At 40.7% G+C, this 22,228-nt stretch overlaps 1 protein-coding gene across 1 annotated transcript in view; it reads right to left on the bottom strand.

The window, feature by feature from the left end:
- Nucleotides 1-1,149: 1,149 nt before the first annotated feature.
- The window catches only part of ST6GALNAC1 (ST6 N-acetylgalactosaminide alpha-2,6-sialyltransferase 1), a 31,655-nt gene continuing 10,576 nt past the window's right edge, over nt 1,150-22,228 (bottom strand). Inside the window, exons 2-9 of the mRNA XM_070934601.1 lie at nt 18,855-19,638; nt 16,826-16,994; nt 14,374-14,545; nt 10,710-10,848; nt 10,384-10,487; nt 6,199-6,285; nt 3,121-3,220; nt 1,150-1,320 (exon numbers count right to left, since the gene is read on the bottom strand). Coding sequence (XP_070790702.1) covers nt 1,150-1,320; nt 3,121-3,220; nt 6,199-6,285; nt 10,384-10,487; nt 10,710-10,848; nt 14,374-14,545; nt 16,826-16,994; nt 18,855-19,638 — 1,726 coding nt within the window. The remainder of the gene's footprint in view (nt 1,321-3,120; nt 3,221-6,198; nt 6,286-10,383; nt 10,488-10,709; nt 10,849-14,373; nt 14,546-16,825; nt 16,995-18,854; nt 19,639-22,228) is intronic.

The following is a 22,228-nucleotide window of genomic DNA, read 5'->3' as shown; positions in this document are numbered from 1 at the left end:
AGACTTAGTAATGGGATTCAGCCAGTTCGCACCAATTTGGGAGAACCAGTTGTTAACTTTCTAAGCAGTTCAGAGAACCGGTTATTGGAAGAAATCTTATTTTGCTTTTTTCCACTTTATAGGGCTACTCCTGTAATGAAGGCAGGAAGGAAACATTCTGGTGTTGTTTCTAGCCTAATCTTTATTGCCCTGCTTACAGAAACTGCCTCTCTGGCTAACCCTTACTACATTGTAACAGTTAAGGCATTACAACGTGAGTGACATTGAGTTGGCCATGCCCACATGGTCACATGGCCGAGCCACGCCTTTCCAGCTGGTCATTAGGGCAGAGAACTGGTTGTTAAATTATTTGAATCCCACCACTGATGAGACCCTTTTAGGTGCAAAATATGAGAACCCATCTGTGAGGGAGATGAGCAATTGATAAGTTTGATTTATATAAATAAATAAATAAAATAAAATAAAATATCAGCTTCACCATTTTTTCTAACTTGATTCTAGAGCAAAGAAAGAACACTCCTCACAATCTACATATGAAAAACATTTTTTACTGTTAAACCAAATCCATTTTCATATTAAAAGGTAATGGCTTCACATTAAAACTAAGTAATCATGGTTCTTGTTTCTTTACCGGTGAAGAAGAAAAAAATGTTCACATTTATGCAGATAGGATTCAAAACTAGTATTTCAGGTAGGACAAGTATCAGGGCTCCAATTATAGGGAGGGCCGCTAGGTAGCACCTGAGTTATCTGTATCCCTTTGCTCCCATTTAGTAGTTATTTGGATTCAAGTTTATTCATTCTAATCTCAAGTATCAAGAATCTCTTTGAACATTTGGAAAAAAGTGATCAGACGTCATAAATTGCCTGTGACACTACCTCTCTCCTAAATGTAATCAAATACTCAGGATTTAATTATTCCTACATTAAATTATGCTCTTAAATTGCATAATCTTTTTGTCCTAGATGGATAATAATGGTTCATGGTATGTATATTTTTGGAAATACCTTAAGTGTTATGGAACCATTCAGAAAAATAAATACTAGTGCATCTTAATAACAGCATGTTCAAATAACACCTCCGTTTTAAGAGTTTCTGCACTATAGCAAAATAACCAACTCCAGTCAGGAGTTCATAATCTGCTTCCATCAGGTTCGTTGATAGAGCTTCATAATATTTGCGTCATGAAGTCGTTTCCATACCTTCCGTTCCAGATCGAAGTCATGGTTGGTATAAAAGATTAAACGCTTCCGTTCTTTATCATAATAGTGATCTGAATACTTTTGGTAACCTTCGGTGATGTACCCATAAGCACTTACCTGGGAAAGCAAAGGATTATCATTGAGGAGGGAAATAAATGTGGTTGGTTTGGGGAAAAAAAAAGCCTAGTTAGATACATGAGAAATACTTAATAAATAAATACATGAGCTCATTGGATTTACTGACATAGTTCCATGGGAAGCTTGTTGGAAGGCTGGGATAGTGGCAATTTGCTTTCCCCCAGGGTTAATGATGATGGAGGAGAAAAGGCAAAACTACATTAAACGCTACTCTTATGGAAGGGGGGAGGATCAATCCTCTCCAGAGCACTGACTCCCCAATCTTAAAAGCAGTTCTTATAATGCAATGAATAAATTGCAGGAAATAGTAAAGGGACAACAGACCTAACCAAGTATGGCACACATTATCCACAGACTATAGAGCTTTGATTTGAGAAAATGGAGAACTACTTGCTGTTTAAAGGCAATTCAAATGGATGAAGACATACATATAAGTATGAATGTTTGTTATCTAGATAAAACGTGCATTCCTTAAATAACAAGAACTAGGAGCTGGGCCCAAAAAGCTGTGACCATTAAGATGTTGACTTACATATTCTTAAATTTGATTAACACTCAAGTAAGTAAATGCCTGTAAAGCTTAGATCGTAGTTGCTCAACGATTAACTGTCATATTTTTCGGACTATAAGATGCACAGGTATATAAGACGCACCAAGATTTCGAAGGAGTAAGCAAGAAAAAATGTTTTTGCCCTCCCCGGCCCCCAGGAACACTCTGCAGGCCTCCCAAACCCTCTGCATGCCCTGTTTTTGTGAAAAACAGACCTGTTTTTCGCAAAAACAGGACACACGGGGCAGGGCTTCGGGAGGCAAAAAATGGCTGTATTCGGTGTATAAGACGCACCAACATTTCCACCCTCTTTTGGGGGGGGGGAGTGCATCTTATAGTCCAAAAACTATGGTAATCCACACCTTGTCCTTCCTCTGAGAACATTTCCAAGAGTGATGGGGAAACGGGCAACTTCAAACTAGCTATGCAAAGCAAATGAGGAGAAAAATCTGTGCTAGTACAGCATTCTTCTGCAACTGAGGATTGTGGCTTTGGAAGATGAGGGAGAAGGGTAGCACATAACCTTGGGAAGGGTGCTTAACAGTTGAAATTTGAAAGAGAAAGGGAAAGAGGAAGAAAGCAAGATTAATTCAAAGCCTTTTGGAAGAGTGGGAGATGACTTTGCCCCTCTATGGATATGGTGAATTAACTGTGGAGATGTCAAAGGAATCCAAGAATTCGGAAAGCTGTAGAGGAAGTTGAGGAAAGACATGAGCTTATCTCATTGAAATCTACTCTTTAGGAAGCCTTGGGGATGTCGGGACTTTCAGAGTCCCTTCAAACATTTTTTTACTGAAATTAACTTCAATAAGAAAGACATGCAATAGAAAAGGTTTAACCACAAGTTAAGCATTAGAACTGCATTATGTGGCTGGCATGCAGATGTGACGTTCATGAAGTAAATCAGTGCCAGGATAACTCACTCAGGCAGAAAGGGTTTTAATTTGAAGTTTCTGTTGTTTTAAATAAAAAAGGAAGGATTGAAAGAATATGATTAAAGGAACAGCAGCACAGAAGTGGTCATGTAGGGGGACAAGGGCTAAAAGCATATATCCCTGCCCTGAGGCATTTCTCTAGTGAAGTAGAGAGAAAAAAGCCCAAATGTTGAAATAGCAGCAGATCCACTGATTGCTAAATACGTTTTTCCTAAAGGATGGTGCAAGAGACAAATGTCTCTGTTAACTTTGTGGCTCACCTTTAAATTCTATGCAGCATCTTTGAACCCTTACCTGATCGCAGAGATGGAGTGCAGTGAAAAGAAGGAAGGCTCCTGTTGTAGGTCTATAAATCCGCCAGTAGGGCTTTTCTAGAGTTTTGGATTTCAAAAACCTGGGGTGAGTTACAAAAGGAGATTTAAAAAGGTAGCACTGGGAGACAATGAAAGCTGAGCAGGTCCTCTCCTTGAGGCCTTCTCAGAGAATGAGCTGCTGTTCAGCTCTCAACAAGCAGGTTGAAAGGCATTTATAAGGCATTCTTAAAACTGATCATAGACATACACTCATAATGAATTGTGTTTGTTTTTAAAATTGTCTTGGGTTCAATCTGATAAGGGATCCTCTACCTTTAAGACTGTGAAGGAGGAATAGTTTCAGGAGACACACTAGTTTTTCACAGCTACATTCTAGACAAATCTTGCTTAATTCCAGCCTGATTACTCAAACTCCAGGAATCCCATCCCGAACTGAATCTGACAGCTGGGGATGGTAAAAGGTTCCAACCTTGGAACATGCCAAGCACAAAAGAGCCGTTTCAATGTTCTGAGTGCAGGTGCTTTTGAGAAATTTTATTCTGCACATGAAATAAAACTCCCATTATTTTATTCCAGGTGAGAAAGAAAATTTCAGCAGTGGCCTAGTTTTGAGGGTTCTGACTGCTCCAAATACTGGGATGGAACTGCTGTTTTGTGGTTTGTGTTTGGCATTCTTCCTTCAAAGTTTCATACTGGCTAGTTCAGAAGCTTGAACTACTCATGTTCCTGCTACCGTTGTCAGAGAGTGGATGGAGCAATGTGAGAGTGGAACATCAAGAGGGAAAGGGAAAAAATGCAGGTAAATACATAGCAGAAGAAAATGGCTGCCCAGAGTTGCCTGCTTGCCTTCCAGGTTAGTGTGGTTAGTTGGTTTTTAAAGAAACTTTGTTCTGGGAAAGCTGGAGTTCATGTGGGTGGGTGGATGCATTGCATCCTATGAGAACAGAGATTTTCTCCCCCCCCACCAGGAAATAATGCAAAGGGAAGATTCAAAGGTTTGTGTCATCTCCACAAGAGTTCTTAATTTACTACTCCTGAGATTCAAATACAACGATTAATAATACAGGATTGGCATGCTGAACTTTGTCCTGTGCATGCTCTCTCATATCTGATCATAACATTAATGAATTATTCTTTCAGTTAGGAAGAATCAACAACCTGCTGGTTCATCCCAGAATGATAATGTTGCTTTTGTTAGGATTGCACCTGGCAAACAGGCTGAAAAATAAAATAAAAAAACTGTGCCTTCTGAAACTTAGCTAAGGAAATGTAAACAAAAACATAAACAAATGTTAAGAAAACAAATTAATCACTAAAGACTGAAAGAAATGCTAGAGAATTTAGTTGCTTTCTTTGTCTCCTAATGTGTTGGGTAAGTGAACCTGAAGGTTAACTTAAAGAAACATTATCTGTTCTTTCTGTTGAGAATGAGGAAGGGCCATGATGGCAAATCTATGGCATGTGTGCCAGAGGTGGCACGTGCACCATCACCCCAGGTCAGATCTCCGTGGTGTTTCTTTTGTGAGCTGCTTTTTCCCTGCAAACAACGAAACAAAAGCTCACGAAAGAAAAAGATTTTACCTCTTGCCGCACTGCTGCTGTTGGGATGCCCCGCCTCCCGCCAGCCAGCTGGTCTTGATTGCGCATGCGCGCATCACACACCAGTGGTGAGTTGCTACCGGTTCGCCCCAGATTGGTGAAGCGGTAGCGGCGGCAATGGCGGGAGGCTCCACCCACCTGCCTGGACACTTCTGCACATGCGCAGAAGCATTGTGCACAAGAAAACCAGTAGCAAACTAAATTGAAACCCACTACTGATGTCCGCGCATACGCACCTTTCAGTTTGGGCATGCGCGCACGTGCAGTTTGGGCACTCAGTGTCTCAAAGGTTCACCATCACTGAGGTAGGGGAATGGAAAAAGAGCTGATAACAGATGCTAATCTAAATATAAGTTTCAGATGCTTTCGAAACTTGTTTCTATACTTTTCAGCAGAGATTTGTTGTAAGAGATTAATGTTTTTAAAGTTTGGTCAAATGTTCTTCCATTTGAGCTTTGTGGCATTCTCTGTTGCAGCATCTGCCCTGTGGAACAGCCTTCCCCAATCTGGTTTGTCGTCCTAATGACAGAGTAGTTCTTCCCACACAGGCACTGGACCAGGAAGTTAGAGGAGCCTGCTGTACAACATGTATTACGTATCTGGTTGCTGGTATAGTGTGTTTCACATTATATTTTATATTTTATCGTTTTCCTTGTCCTAGATATTTGTGATCCTTGTTAGCCACCCAGAGTCATTTAGCAAGCAAGTAACCATATAAATACAGGTAGTCCTGATTTACAACTGTTGACTTAGTGACTGTTTGAAGTTACAATGGCACTGAAAAAAGTGATTTGTGAACGTTTTTCACTTGTGACCACTGTAACATCCCCATGGTCATGTGATCAAAATTCTGACACTTTGCAACTGACTCACATTTATGACTGTTGCAGTGTCCTGGGGTCATATGATTACCTTTTGTGAGCTTCTGACAAACCAAATCAATGGGAAAACCAGATTAATTTCATAACCGTGTTACTAATTTAACAACTGCAGTGATCCACTTAACAACTGTGCCAGAAAAGGTAATAAAACAAGGCAAAATTCACTTAACGAATGTTTCACTTAGCAACAAAAATTTGGGGCTCAATTCTGGTCGTAAGTTGAGGACTACCTGTAGTTTAAATAAATCAATAAAATGCTACCAACACCATCTAATTCTTATAATCCTAGAATGAAAAGAAGGCAGTAGCAGCTGGCTTCAAGTTCTCATTGTTTCCTATATAGTCAGAACACAAAATATTTTGGGATTTTTTTTGACCAGATATTGAATGCTCAACCTGTTTTATGTTTCATTCCAATAGCATACAGCCAGCTTGTAATAATTCTGATGGAATGTTTTGTACTTTGTTGCAAATTTGAAACAAGACATTGTTTTGTACATCTATCCATACTGCCATTGCTGCTTATTTAAAATCTTGAAACTTCTTGAGGTTTGAAATTCACTTCACTTATGTCTTACCTGTTTTTAATGTATCTGAGAAAGTCTGGATGAATCACAAAGTATTGATCCAAATTGAAATTGTCAAATTTATCCCGGGGCCTTGGTCTATAAAAACAAAATATATCTTTAGGCAAACTATGTACAGTTCAAGTCAAAGCTGGTTTGGCCAGCTTTTCTATAAATTAGAGTGATGATGCAAGGTCTTATCTTTTCGCACTGTATCTAAGATCAGAATGGGGAAAACAAAGTGTGTGTATATTTTTGTACTGTATTATTCGATTAAAGTCACATCGACATAAAATAACAGCTATTATTAAAAGGAAAAGTGAGAAAAAAACAGTCTTTTTTTTTGAAAAGAAAGAAGGTGGCAAACATTTTAAGGAATGTGATTGTTTAAAAAGGGGCCAGAGGCATATGGCAAAATGTGTATGATATAAAACATATGTCAGGCTTCCCTCTGATTTGCTTAGGACTCTACCCAGCCTAACTGTGGGTTCATCTGCACGGCTCTGAGATGTTCATTTATCCTTTTTGGAGGATTTTTCTTTTCCTCAGAGTTTACTCTATATTGCCATCCCATTCCTGAGGTAGGCTGAGATTAGGTCAAGGAAAGTACGGTAACGTTTTCCATCAGAAAATGGAACAAAACCATTTGTGTAAACATTCAGTATTCCTAGGAAACATTGGCAGCCTTCAGGGCTCCAAATGATAAGACCTTGCTCTATCATTAGCAAAAGTCATTCCTTCTTTGGTTGCCAGAAATAACAAAACTTCACTAAAATCTTCTCTTTTTTCAACTCAGGGAATATTGACCTTGTGAATGACCTTTCTTTTCTGAGACTTTCTGTTGCTGTAGCATCTTCTACCATGAAGGCCTTTGTGAAGTGGGCAATGATACAAAAAGTTACTTTGCTCATCCTTCTCTTCTTTGGTCCTCCATCTTAGTCAATCATGAAAGGAACATTGCAGCAGTGCACAAGAAATATGTCAACCTGTTCAACAACCTTTATTTATGTGTTTGTGTGCTTCCCCCCCCCCTCCTTTTTGGAATTATTAAAATGTTACTGTGATGGTGAATGTTATTTGATGTTACTTGATTTTTGACAGAATTGTGGGGGAACTGAAAATTGTAGGCAAAGAAAGTGGGCCGTTCAGCAAAATAGAAATGGACAATTGAATAAGAGGAGCAATCCCAGTCTTTTATCTTCCTTAACTCTGCAAGTATTCATTTCCAGGCATTTCACAACATGAGTCTTTAGCAAGAAATGGGGAGGGCCACTGCAATGGTGAAAGTCAGCTAGGCCACCAACATCAGAATGCTCTTAAAGCAGGGGTGAAATCCTACTGGTTCTGACCGGTTTGGGTGAACCACTAGGGATTATGGGCATCAATTTGCCGAACCGGTAGTAATTACCCCTCCTTGGTCCCACCCATGTCCGGCCTGTCGCTGCTCACCTCTTCTAGCCACTCGATATTCCACAGAATTCAATGTTAAATGCAGCAGAGAGAATGCTAACTTTTCTCCCTCCATTCAGAACGGAGCTGCTGCAGCCTGTCCCTTTAAGGTAGTCCCCAGGAGGGAGCGGAACGGGGGGGGGGGGAGGAAGCAGCTGGAATGGAGCTGTTTTCGTGAAAGGTAGGAAAATGGGGAATGGGATTTTCTTCTCTGTCATCCATTCCTCAATCTCAGACAAGTGGTTAGGAAGGGAGGGACCGGTGAGGAGCCCCTCGATGTGAGTGATGACGAGTTGGCCATGCTCACCCAGTCACATGACCTCTCCCCAACAAGCCACGCCCACAGAACCGGTAGGGGAACTTTAAGACCACTGTCTTAAAGTTGTTGGTCAAAGTGCCATGTAAATTCCCAGTGAGGAAGGGAAAGGGCACTAGAGGGCGAGAAATTGGACAGTGGGTTTCAAAACAACACACTTCACTCCACTTCACTCTAAAATTTTTTACTACCGGTTTGTGGGCGTGGTTTATTTTGTGGGCATGGCTTGGGGGGGTAATATGACTGGGTGGGCGTGGCCAACTTTTTTTCTTTTAACTTTTAAAAGCATTTTTTTTCTACAACCTTAGGAGGTTGCAGAAAAAAATGCTTTTAGAAGCCTCTGATGATCAGGCAACTCAGCTGGGATCGCCAGAGGCTTTTAAAGGCATTTTTTTTCCTACAATCTCTTCGGCTGAAGAGGTTGTAGAAAAAATGCTTTTAAAAGTAAAAAAAAAAAAAAAAGCCTCTGATGAAGTGGGTGGGGTAAGCGAGCAGCGACCAGGCAGGGGATCGGTTCGGGGGCTGGCTAGCCAATGTTATTACCGGTTCTCCGAACTACTACAAATTTTTACTACCGGTTCTTGTGAACCGGGAGCAACCCACCACTGCTTCACTCCCATTGTAAGAACAGGAGAAAGCACATCACAACAAGGCTGAAGGCATAAGCCCTACGAAAAAGTCAATAGAAATTGTTATACTCAATTTTTTTTTTATCTCTTTGCCAGGGGTGAAATGCTACCGGTTTGCACTGGTTCGGGTGAACCAGTAGTAATAAAAGCTACCAGTTTGTCTGAATTGGTATTTCCGGTGATCATCTGTGCCGCACGATTTATATTCGCTAGAAAGCAGGAATTTCTAGCAAATCTAAATCACGCGGCACAGCTGGTCCTCCCCTCGCTGTTCTACTTACCTTCAAAAGGCTCCTTTTTCTGCGCAAAGCGCACATTTGGTGTGCACTATGCATGCACTTGCATCCAGTGTGCGTTTGGCATGCATTGTGCATGCGTGCACTGCATGCGTTTGGTGCACACTGCATGCGGACACATGCAGCATGTGTTTGGCATGCACTGCACATGCACATACACAGCGTGCATTTGGCATGCAGCACGCATGCGCGGACAGCAAACCGGTGGCAACCTGCGGAGGATTTCACCATTGCTCTTTGTCATTTATTTTCATTAACAGGAAACTGATGGGCCACCAGAGATTCTTGAAAGCAGAACTCACACAAAATTAATCTAAATTTTGTCTGGTTCATCTCCTGATTATTCATTAAAATACTGAGGGTGGGGGAATGTTTTCAGAGTTCTTACTTTAGAATGTTATTTTTCTGTTATGCCAAATGAGATGTGGGTACAGTGTGCCAAAATGTTAATAAATTATGAAAATGCAGCCATCCTTATTCATTAACGTTTTACACACTGGAGAAAGATCTTCAAAATGTTTGCAAGGAGTCAGCAATCCAAGGTCAAGAAAATCTCTCCACACTGCCAAGGCAGAAAAATTGCAAGATAATAAAGACTGAAAGGACTACTTTGTCCTGATCCATTTATACTTTGGGGATGATCTGAACCTGGATAATATGATAGATAGATGATAGATAGATAGATAGATAGATAGATAGATAGATAGATAGATGATAGATAGATAGATAGATAGATAGATAGATAGATAGATGATAGAGATAGAGAGATAGAGATATATTGCGAACTATCCTAAAAATACGAGTTTCAGGTGTAGCTATAAGAGACAGACATTGCGATCTCCAGAACTTAAAATATATTATCCACTTAGCTTTCGTTAGCCTCTGCTAACATCGTCAGAATATAAAAACCACCATTGAAGAGATATTCGCCTTTATGCATCATTGATCAATTTGGCCATTGCGCGCATGATAGGCCCATCCACCCACCTCCCATCTATAATTAGCTCTGTCATTTTTACTTCAGACCTGTTAATTGATGGAGGTTTAGCTCCTGTTGCTTCCTCCCCTATCGGTCACCGCTTCGGCTGCCCATCCCCAGGGAATGACGCTGAGCTGTCAGATATTTAACGGCATTCTCTCCGGCCCCTTCCCTGTAGTACAGTACAGATAAACCTCTGCATCTGAACCTGCTTTCAATTGAAGATGTATATTATGCTACATTATTTTTATGCATTTCAAATAGGCATTTTTATGCCCATATTCTATTCATACATATTCATTTCTGCATTTTCCTCCTCAGCAACGTCCATAGCAAACCACACAATGACATGGCAATGTCATCAGACATCTCCAATACCATTATGTACTTGCATCCCAACACCTGAACTTTTGAGATTATGCAAATCACAAAATTTGCACGATGACCTTGTTCACTGCATGTCTTGTCATTTGACCCCTCTTGCCATCCATTGTGGGAGTCCTTATCCAGAAACACAGCACTACTCACCCATAATAGTCCAAAAATCCCTTCCTGACATTGGTGTTCAGCAGAAGAGCTTTCAGCCATTCATAATCTCTTGTCCCTTCCAGGAAGTGCAGATACTTGATCTCCTAGGAAACATGCCACAAATACACTGGGAGGGGGCGCAGCAGATGGAGTGCCACAGCATAAAAAATAGGGCGGGGCACTCTCTGCTAGACTTGGGTGAGAAAGGGATAAACCTGAGTTGGCTTGTGAAACTTTGAAGAAGGTTTAAAGTTTTCTAATCTAAGTTGTTCTCACAACTACTGTTCACACTAGGAGGAGGAGAAATATAAGGATATCTGTCTTACTTTTCCTGCAGGGATCTTCTTGAATCCACGATTCCCCAGAATCATAACTGAAGCCATTAAGGAGAAGGCTGTGAATCCATAGAAAGAAGTTCTTGTTCCCACATCTTTTTCATAACCCTTGATCACAGCTCCGCTTACTCTGGTAAAAGAGATCATATAAAGTCACCAAGTTAGCTAAGTGGAGCTACTTCAGATACATATGCATAATTTGCAAGATTCCAGGAATATTAAGATACATTCCATACATGCATACCCATCGGTTGATGAGTGAGAATTGCTTTCATAATTCCAGCTGGATTTAGGGAATGTCTTAGCTTTAAGCTTTCACAGAGCACCATTGTGGGCTTTTTTGGGTGTCCAATCAGTAGCAACAGTTTTTCCTGCTGTCTAATTTCCACAGCGCTGATTACTGACTTCCAATAAGTCATCCTCCGGTGCCTCCAGCTGGCCAATGGCAAAGTACAAAAAAGGAGCTAGACAGCTGTTCTTTCATGTGAAGAAGGAAAAAAAAAATCAAACCCAGCCAGTCACTGTGGAGAAGTTGTCTGGGAAGATGTGCCAGAAAATCTTAGGAAGCAGGAAGAACTTATAAGGACCAGGAGGTGGAACAAGATGAAAGTTTCTATCAATCAACACATCTTTCTTGCTGCTCTAGAAGGAAACTTGCAACACTGCCCTCATATAGAAGAAGAACTGAGCTGATAGTTACCATATTTTTCAGAGTATAAGACGCACCTTTCCCCCCCTAAAAGAGGGTGAAAACTTGGATGAGTCTTATACACCGAATGTAGCCCAAACAGAGGTTTCAAGAGGCTGAAAAAAGCCTCTAAAACCTCCGTTTGAGAGGCTGAAAAAAAAGCAAGGCGCAGAACTCACAACCAACGAACCTGTTGCTAAAGTTCACCTCCAGGAACAGCTGATTGGGGGTATTCCGGTAGGCTGTTCCACCCCCAATCAGCTTTTTTCTTATTTTCCTCCCCAAAAATTAAGGTGCGTCTTATACTCCGGTGCGTCTTATAGTCCAAAAAATATGGTAATCAGCTCAGTTTCCCAAGGTCCTTGCCCACAGGCATAGATATGAAATAAACCTCAGCCTATCAAATATGACAATCAGAGTAATAGTCACTTTGTTTTTCAAAAAATTATATTCGTACTGGCAGAATGGAGCTAAAGCTGGCTCCTGTTTGGGTAAACTAAAGAATCATTCTGACATTCTGCTTGCCATGGCATGAAGATAGCTCACTGGTTGTAAAGAATGTGAACACATAATATTATCCTCTATCCAGGGGTGGGCTTCAAAAATTTTAGCTAGGGGTTCTCTGCCCAGTTGCTGGGCGGGTGTAGCCATGGTGGGCGTGGCCTAGTGGGCCTCCTGCACCAGGGCGGGGGGGGTTGCCCTCCCCAGGCTCCAGAGGCTTTCCTTGAGCCTTTGGGAGGATGAAAATGGCCTCCCCAGGCTCTGGAGGCCCTCTGGAGGCCAGAGACAGGTCCCAAACTTCCGGAAGGCCTGTTTTTCACCCTTCCCGACCCTCCACGCACGCCCTGCACTTACCTGCATCTAAAATGGGCCACGTGGGGACCCCTGGGAGGGGAGGAGAGGGGTGGGAGGGGCCAGCCAGGAGTGGGATTTATGGTTCTCCAAACTGCACAGAATCTTAGCTAGAGGTTCTCCCAAATCCCAGCGAACCCCCAGCAGTCCACCCCTGCTGCAATCTATTCTGTCCCACCTGTAAAGCAGGGGTGAAATGCTCCCAGTTTGGACCGGCTCGGGCGAGTAGGTAGCGATGGCGGCAGCCAGTTCAGAGAACCGGTAGCAAAAATCCCTGCCCCTGCCCCCCATGCCCAGCTGAGCCGCGTGATCATCAGAGCCTTTTTTTTTCTTTTAAATGGCTCTGACGAGCCAAGCTCTGATGATCCCAGCTCTGATGATCTCAGCTGTTGCCTGCTAATCAGTAGCAAAAATCCCTCCCCCTCCCCCCTCATCTTGCTTACCTTAGTTGCTGGTCGCAACGCCTTGCTGTAATCCCTGTAATCCATTGCATCAGCAAGCAACTGAATCTCCCTGCCTGCAATCAAGCAGGCAGAGAGTTGTGGACTTCAACTCCCAGAATTCCTCAGCCAGCAAAGCAAAGCTGGCTGAGGAATTCTGGGAGTTGAAGTCTACAAGTCTTAAAATTGCCAAGGTTGGAGACCCCTGTGCTATTGGGTAAGGTTTTTCCCCCTTTGGGAGCTTTAAAAAAATAGTTACAGTAATTGGGGTTTTTTTTAGTTGTTCTTTTTTTAGATCTAGCCATTTAAAGTTTATGAAGTTTTAAATTTAGCTGCTTTTATATAAAAATAAAAATAAAATAAAATAATATTTGTGCAGCTTTCTGAGATTTAGTGTGTTTCTGTAGTGTTTCACTTTAACTACACAAACACACAAAATCTCACAAAGCTGTATGTGGAATTTTGTGTGTGTAAAGTGTAAAAGTTGGGTTTTTTGGGCTTTTTGTGGCTGTGTGAGGTTCCTGCTTGTTGCAGGGGCCATTTTGGGTCTAGCACAGCTGCTTTTACATTGTGGGTGAGCCAGTTGTGTTGTGTTGTGTTGTGTTGTGTTGTGTTGTGTTGTGTGTGTGTAAAATGTGAAAGTATTTTGGGTGGGCTTTTTGTGGCTATATGAGGTTCCTACTTGTTGCAGGGGCCATTTTGGGTCTAGCACAGCTGCTTTTACATTGTGGGTGAGCCAGTTGTGTTGTGTTGTGTTTTGTAAGTTAAAAAAGGGCAAAGAAGTGACAGACTTGGCCACGCCCACCTGACCAACAAGCCACACCCTCCCAGTCACCTTACCACCAAGCCCCATCCACTAATTAAGCCACGCCCACAGAACCGGTAGCAAAAATTTTTAGATTTCACCCCTGCTGTAAAGGTAACTACTGCCTGTCTCTTCTGCAATTGCTTCAAGGTTATATTTTCCAGCTTCCTCCAGCAGTAGCTATGGATCTGGACTGACAGACTGAGCATCAGACTAAGGTAAGATTAGAAGTAGGGTCCACTGGCCAACTGAAGCTGCTACAGACCTTTCTCTGGTCTTTGATTTTTAGCTCCATCTGCTTTCTGGCACTGGGGAAATCAGAACTTCCACTCTGTGTTTAAAAAAACCCCATCTCTCTCATTTCTCTTAATTAAAAAAAAAACCTCCCCCATCTCATTTAGTAATCAATAGGTGACAAGAAAAGGAGCAAGAGGAGGAGGGAAGTAAGTATATTTGCTGCCAGTTCTCCTATTCCCAGAGAAGCTTACTTCTCCCCATGGAGTGGCAGCTGAAGAGCCATTTTCAAGTTCTGTTCCTCCACGTAGAGATAAGAAAAGTGGGCTGGAAATAGCCAGCACCTGCAAACCTTGCTGTAGCACAGAATACAAAGAGGGCCAATACATTTGGCTACTCCAGTACACTTCGGGGGCTGCTTTTTATTTCTGCCTCCAGCAGTCTTCTGAAAAGTGACTGACTACCTGGCTAAACAATTCCTGCTGTAACATAGATGATGCGGCAGCTAAGCTGGAGGGGAGGAGGTAGCTATGCTTAAGGGATGACAGCAGAAGAATTGTGACTGTGCAGGTGGCATCTTAATAGGTAAAGCTGCATACAACTTCAGGCCTTCTGCAGAACTACAGTTCCTCTTACCGGAACACATAATCATGAGAGTCAATTTCCTTGCCCATTCTGGAATTATTCAGTATCCCTCCATTTCCTACTACTGCACAAGTGATGCACTTGGAGGTCTGACTGTTGTTGTGCGCAAAGAGAATGTGATGGTAGGGTTTAGAGGGAAGCATGGATATCACTTCTTTTACCACTGGAAAAAAAAAGAGACACAATTATTCATTGGAAGAGGCTAGCAGGTTACATAAAATCAGACAGGTCCAAACTGGGAAGGACACAACAAACAATTCAGGCGTAGCCGGAAAACTAAATTAGAATATATTACATTGACCATCTTGTCTTGGCATTGAAAGCTCAGTTGTGCATAGAGCTTGTGATCTTCCCCGATACAAATTGGATCTGGAATTGTCAGTGCCATCTCATAACCCTGACTAGGAAATAAAAACTAAAATGTTTTCCTAAAATCACTGGAGTATATATAGGAAGGAGAAATAAACTATTTTTCTCTATTCTTCTATTCTATTCTATTGTTCTATTGTTCTATTATTATACAGGCAGTCTTCAGTTTATGATTTTTCAGCAGCCATTCAAAATTACAGTGGTACTGCCTGAAGGGTACTTATGACTGATCCTTGAAATTCTGACCAAACCCCTCCGGTCATGGGATTGTGATCTAAGCACCTGTCAACCAGCTCACATGTAAGATGGTTGCAGTGTTCCATGGTCATATGATTGTCATTTGTAACCTTCCCTGCTAGCTTCCCACAAGAAAAGTCAATGGGGAAGCTGGCAGAGAAGATCGTAAATCACTCCCACTGCTTTTTCTCCCAAGGAGCTTGGCTATGGTGTACGAGATTCCAGGAGACTTGTACTTCCTAGCATGCATCCCCTTCTAGCAATCCCTCCGCCTGCATTCTGTAGTATTTGCCCACAGATGCAATAGCAAAAAGTGAATCATTTGCCTAATATTATAATGTGCATATAATTATATCATTACATTGTAATGGAATTTGGTCCCTTGCATGCCTAGTCTATTGCACGGAGGTATTGCTCTTCTCTGAATGAAAGCCAAACATCTTCATTAACATGATTCCTATGGAACATGTTTCTTAGCCTGGTAACCATGTAGGAGAACATCCTTTTCCATAGTCCCAAAAGTTTACTTTCTAGCAGCAGGACCATCTTCAGATGAGTTTTTTTCCAGCTAATCTAAGTAACCTGATAGGTTCATAGCAGGAGAGGTGCTCCTGCAGATAATTGTGTCCTAAGACATTTAAGAGTTTTAAAAATTAAATTATACCTAGTAGATAAATTGTAGCCAGGGCAAATCTTTCAGCAGAATTTTATTTATGTCCATCTTTCTCAGCATATGAGTCTGGGCAACTAACAACAATTTAAAGCAGCAACAATAATGATAATAAATAAAATAATGGTACAGGTAATATCCATCAATACAGCACAATTCATTGGGGTTTAACTGAAAAAAAATCTCCCAACACTGAAATTATATGAATCACATTCACTTAAGGTTGGGAGAAATAGCCAGATCTTAAAGGCCTTATGGAAGACCAAGAGATGGGGTGTTTCCATAAAGTAGGGACCATGACAGAGAAGGCATACTTTTGGGACCCCATTCCTCTCTTTCATAGAAGAGATTTGGAGCATGCCTGCTATGTCAGAACAGGTGGGATGGGCAGAAATAATTGGAGATAAGAGCCCCCACAAATAACTTGGTTCTGTGCTATAATCATATGACCCTATGCCTTGCTTTAGTCATCAGAGGAGAGACTACTATCTGCTCTCATTGTCTTTCCCCACTATTTTTCTGTATGAAGGATCCTTTTCCACTTGTGTGTTTAATGGCATTGTATTTAGCTCTGAGGATCAGTAATATTGCACTCAGGTTTTGAAGCAGAACACCACTGGGAGATAAGACAATTTAAGACATAGAATAAGGCTATAATTGTTGGCATCGCCCTCTATAATTGTTGGTATCATCCTGTGGTGCATAATAAACCAACCCTATTACTGCCAATACATTTTGTAGTAGATATTAATGCAATCACATCAGTGGTGGGTTGTCCTCGGTTCGGACCGGTTCACAAGAACCGGTAATAAAACCGGTGGGAGGCTCCGCCCACTGACCCGGACGTCATCATAGGTGATCTGCGCATGCGCAGAAGCTTCTGCCCATGCGCAGAAGAGCGTGTGGGCGTGATGTGAACCGGTAGTAAAGGTAAGTAGAACCCACCCCTGAATCACATGTCAATAATCTAGTGACTTTTGTTTCTTCTTTTCTTAGGATCACGCTGAGAATATGGACTTTTCCATTATCACAAGATGGGGAAACATGGAACAGGTTTTGGGTGGATTGATAACTGACTTCTAATGTATATGACTTCTAATACTTTATACCAGAAGAAGTAGTCTTGCTTTTAACCCATACTATGCACCCAATAATAGAGATGCTCACATGAGAAGTTTAGCTCCATAAAGCCAAATGGTGGAGGAAAATGGTCCATACGCTTCCATTCACTGTCACTGAAGTGACTCCTGTCCATGAAGACTGTGATGTTGGGTAGGAAAATATCATGTAACCAATCAGATTTAGCAGCCTTGTTCTTCAGAGAATCTGGGCAGGTCTAAGAAGTGGAGAAGGAAGGGAAGAAAAGTTACAAGACAACTGTTTGAAAAAAAACACTATTGCCTAATCACAGCGGCTTTCCATCCTTGTTGACTATTTTACAGAGTTCTGACAATAATTGATACGAATGAGATTTCAAAGTAAATATGATCTGCACACTGTCAGGTATTCTAATAAATAATCCTAAAGCTGTGATTTTTTTTTTTAAAGTAAATGTACTCTTGCTTATTTTTCTCCGCTATGGAGTGTTCCTTTTCTTTTTCTTTTTGGTGATGGCTGTAGAATACCTCCATATACTAAGTTTTCTTCAAAGAATTTTATGAGGGGTCCAGGTACTGCTCTCCAGTTGTAATATTTTCCTACTCTTCTCGTACCAAAAATTTATCTGTTAAAAGTAGCAAAATTCCTTGAGATTAGTAATATAGGTAGTCCACTGGTGGATTTCAAAATTTTTTACTACTGGTTCTGTGGGTGTGGCTTGGTGGGTGTGGTGTGGCTTGGTGGGCATGGCAGGGGAAGGATACTGTAAAATCTCCATTCCGTCCCCAATCCAGGGGAAGGTTACTGCAAAATCTCCATTCCGTCCCCAATCCAGGGGAAGGTTACTGCAAAATCCCATTTCCTCCCAATCAGCTGGGATTTGGGAGGCAGAGAATAGATGGGGGTGGCAGTCAGAATTTTTACTACTGGTTCTCTGAACTACTCAAAATTTCTGCTATCGGTTCTCCAGAACTGGTCAGAACCTGCTGAAACCCACCTCTGAGGTAGTCCTGTTCTTACAACAGTTCATTTAGTGACCATTCAAAGTTAAAATAGTACTGAAAAAGGTGATTTATGACTGTTTTTCACAGGATGCTGTTTTGCAGCATCCCCATGGTCACATGATCAAAATTCAGACTCTTGGCAACTGATTCATATTTATGATAGTTGCAGTGTCCCAGAGTCATGTGATTCCCGTTTTGCGAACTTCTGGCAAGCAAAGTCAATGGGAAAACAAGATTCACTTAACAACTGTGTTACTAATTAATAGCTTCAGTTATTCACTTAACATTTGTGGCAAGAAAGGCCGTAAAATGGAGCAAAACTCATTTAACAAGTATTTTGCTTAACAACAGAAATTTTGAGCTTAATTGAGGTCGTAAGTCGAGGACTATCTGTACTAGAAACCATCTGTCTGGAAACATTCTTGGTTAGGCATCAACAAGAGTCAGTGAAATATTTGAGAACATTAATAGTGTGAATCCCTAAATGTGTGTAAGGAAGTCTAATGTAGATGCTAGATTAGAAGAATACTTAATATTCATGTCTGTAGATGAAAAATCACTGAATTTCTACTTCTCCCCAACATGGTACAACAGCACAATCACAACACAAACTAGTCTTCAAAATCATCTTCTATGGAGATTGTTGCGATGTATCTTTAAGAAATATTGCTCTTCTCTCATTCCATAAGGTCCTGTGTAATCCTATCTATAGTCACTTAGATAGCTAGATGGCCAGTGCCTAAATTTGATAAGTAAATAAAAATAAGTAAATTAGGATGATGTGGTTGGAGAGTTCAATTCCAAAACTGTCTGAAAGTTGGAAGAACCATGCAGGCAAGGATAATATTTACTCTCACTGAGTTCTGCTAGAAGTGAAGTTAAGCAGATATTGCAGCCCAGGATGGCCTTCATAATATATGGTTTCCAAGAAAAATTAAGTGCCATTAAGTAAAGAGAACAGGAAGCATCATACATCGCAATAAAGACACCCCTTGTTTGATTATATCACAGAATATAATTATTAATATGTATGTGTTGCAGCAAGCACAGGCATTTTTAGAAAATTTCTGGTAAGATCGCACTATGGTACTTACCGATGGTGGCGTTGAATTATCCAAGATGTAAATGTCATCAAACTCCCAACGGGGCTCAGATTTAAAGTCAGCTGCTTTTAATCTTTTAGGGGTTGTTGCTAAAGGACCCGGATGTGTGACTTGTTGAATATCAGATATCGATCCCTTGGTAGAGTGTTCTTTAATTAGGTTTGTTTTGTTGGATTGCTTTCTCAGGTGAGTTTGATTTGCTCTAGAGGGCAGTGTGGCATTTTCACCAAGAAACTGTTGTTGTCTGGCTGCTTTTCCTGTAGTCTGTTTTCTTGGGGGTACTGGTGTCACCTGTTTAGCCTTTGTTTTCTCCTTTTCTTCATTTCCTGGTGCCATGCCTTTATTTGTTTCTTCCTTTTTGTTGGAGGCTGGTGAATTATTCTTCCCATCTTTAGTAAATGATCGTATTTCAACCAAAGTTTTGGCATGGTTTTGGTTTGCTGCTGGTATCGTCTTATTCTCTTTGGCTTGAGTTTTGTTTAACGAAGGAGTTTCTTTCTTCACGGCTGATTTTTGACCGGTTTCCACTATGACAAGCCTACTCCTGGTTTGCTTTTGAAGTGATGCTAATGCATCTTGGAACTCTGCATGCCTTCCATGGGCATTATAGTTTGCCGGTCTCTTCACAGGATCTTTCTCCAGTAAGGAACTGCCTGGTCCCACTGTTGTATCTGGAAGCTCTAACGTCTTTGGATTGGTAGCTACAACTTCTTGAACATTGTTTTGGATGTCAAACAGAGGCACTATTTTGACATATTGAAAACTAAACAAATGGCTGAAATGCAGTTAAAAAGATAATTGTATTCAAAATGTATTTATTTAAAGTAGTCCATATGTATGACATTTAGAATTCAGGTGCCTACATATGATAAAAAATCAAAAACCTAAGTAAATATCCTGAACCCACCTGTATTGCAGACTTCCTATTCCGAAATGTTTGCCTTTTAAACCATCCCTTTTTATCTTTTTAAATGCTGCACCTGATTACAAATTGCTAAAGGTATATTTTATTATTATCTAGTTAATTCAAGAAAAATTCTTTAAGAAAAAATACTGATGAGTGATATATAGCATATAAAGAAAACTATCTTGGCTGATAAATTTTACATTCTCTTTTTAGGTCACTTGGAAGCACTTGGGTATCTCCTTCAGAGGCAGAATATCTTGGTATTTATTGATTAAATATTAATCAATATTTGGGTCAGGCCGGCCTGACCTAAACTTCTCCGCTTTTAAATGGGAATTTTAAATTCGGTTTTAAATTATTGGGGTTTTAAATATGGTTCAGCCAAATTTATTTAATTTGTTTTATCTCTATTTTAAATTTTGTATTTCCATGTTTTATTTTTATGGCTGTTCACCGCCCTGAGTCCTTCGGGAGTAGGGCGGTATACAAATTCAATAAATAAATAAATAAATAAATAAATAAATAAATAATTGTTCTTCCATCTTTTGTTCTGACTTCACCTACTTCTTTCCTGGCTATGTTCGTATTTTAAGTACTTGTACCTACCTCAACATGTTGCACAAGACTAAACATGACCCCACAATAAGGAAATAAATACTCAACTGTCAGCCCTTTGAGGCAATCCAGACAAAAAACACCAACAATGACTACTTACTCAACATTTATTGTAAGGTTCCATTAATAGAATATTGTAAGTCTGAAAGTACCTCTCCCCTCCCTTACTTTTCCTCTCCTGAAAACTAAGGAGGATCCCTTCTGAAATGTCTTTTCCACCCTTTCTTCAGACTCGGATTTCATCTATCAGACCACTCTGTAGGATGCTGCTCTTCCTCCTGATCATTCCCACATACCTCAGCCTTGGTACATGGCAGCTATATAAGTAATAGTCACTAATAGTGATAGCATTTTTATGCTGCTCCACAGTGCTTTACAGCAGTCTATGATAGTTTACAATATCAGCATTTTACCCCCAACAATCTGGGGCCTCATCCTACTGACTTAGGAAGGCTGGAAAGACACACACACAGACATATATATGATAATAAAAATGAGACAAGAAGAGGACTACAATGTTGTGACCTAGGCTCACTTAGTCATTACAGGACACAATTAGTCTCAAACAAAGCTATTTTATTATAACAGCTGAGAATTACTTCATTCCCAGCTTAGTCCAATTAATTCTAAAACAAGTCCTTCAGAAAAAGCCCTTTGGGCTTATCACAAACCTTTATCTTCTTTGGCACCCTGCCAAAGGCCTTTCTTGGCAAAGCCCCACAAAGTTCAGAAACAAGAGACGCTGACTGGAAAACAGATTTAGCAACATTGCTTTCCTACAAAGAGCCCAAGAGCCTTTGCTGCTCTTTTAAGCCTTATGGGAGGGGCCAATCTTCTCCTCACCTTATTCCCAAGTCGTCCTTTGTGCTTTAGCTGCTCTTGCCTTCTGGCAGCTCTGTGCATACGTGCACTAGGAACAGGCTCCTCCTGTTCTCTGCCTCTCTGCTGTCCGACTCTGGAGGCTCCAGAGTCCGCACATCACTCCCAAATGGCCCTGGCCCCATCTTTGCCTCTGACGCAGAGCCCTTGTCCGGGCCTTCCCCAGGACTGGCCCATGGTCCTCCCCAGCCTCCTCACTGTCCGACTCCGCTGCTAGCTCCACGGGCTGCTGGTGGACCACAACATACAAAAGCTTTTCTTCATTCTTATTCTGACCGTTTCTTCAACTATAAGAATTTGGATTACCTTATTAACCTTGCCCTCTAGACTTGATTATAATCAGACCTAACTGTCTCTCTTAAGATATGGCATAGGACTTATTTAAGCTGGAGTGCACCGGGGAGGAATATTTTTGTGTGTATCTGCCAGATTGACTTTATACCGCACATCTACTGCTGGACATGTTCCCATTTCTCACACCACAGCAGAAGGAACTAGGGCCAGTTCATGGCTATCAGCCCAAAGCCCAGTTATGGAATACACAATTCACACTTAGTCAGAAGTAGTAATTTGTTGAAAGCATTTACAAACCAGATGAATAAGGATAACAATGAAGAAAATCGGACTACACTTTCTGTTCATTGGAAATGCTTTGCAATCCAATAATCTTCCGGAAGGTGCTGAAGACCTGGTTCTGCCAGTGGGTGTGGGGAACCCAGGTGGAGCCCATTAAATGGCTTGCGTGTAATGTAATATAATAATATAATATAATATAATATAATATAATATAATATAATATAATATAATATAATATAATATAATATAATATAATATAATATAATATAATATAATATAATATAATAATATAATATAATATAATATAATATAATATAATATAATATAATATAATATAATATAATATAATATAATATAATATAATATAATATAATATAATATAATATAA

The sequence above is a fragment of the Pituophis catenifer genome, unplaced genomic scaffold (genome assembly GCF_029215685.1).
Source record: "Pituophis catenifer annectens isolate HBS135680 unplaced genomic scaffold, rPitCat1.0.hap2 SCAF_2, whole genome shotgun sequence".
NCBI classification, from domain to species: Eukaryota; Metazoa; Chordata; class Lepidosauria; order Squamata; family Colubridae; genus Pituophis; species Pituophis catenifer.
The sequence above is the reverse complement of the archived record's forward strand: the minus strand, read 5'-3'. Positions and strand labels throughout refer to the sequence as shown.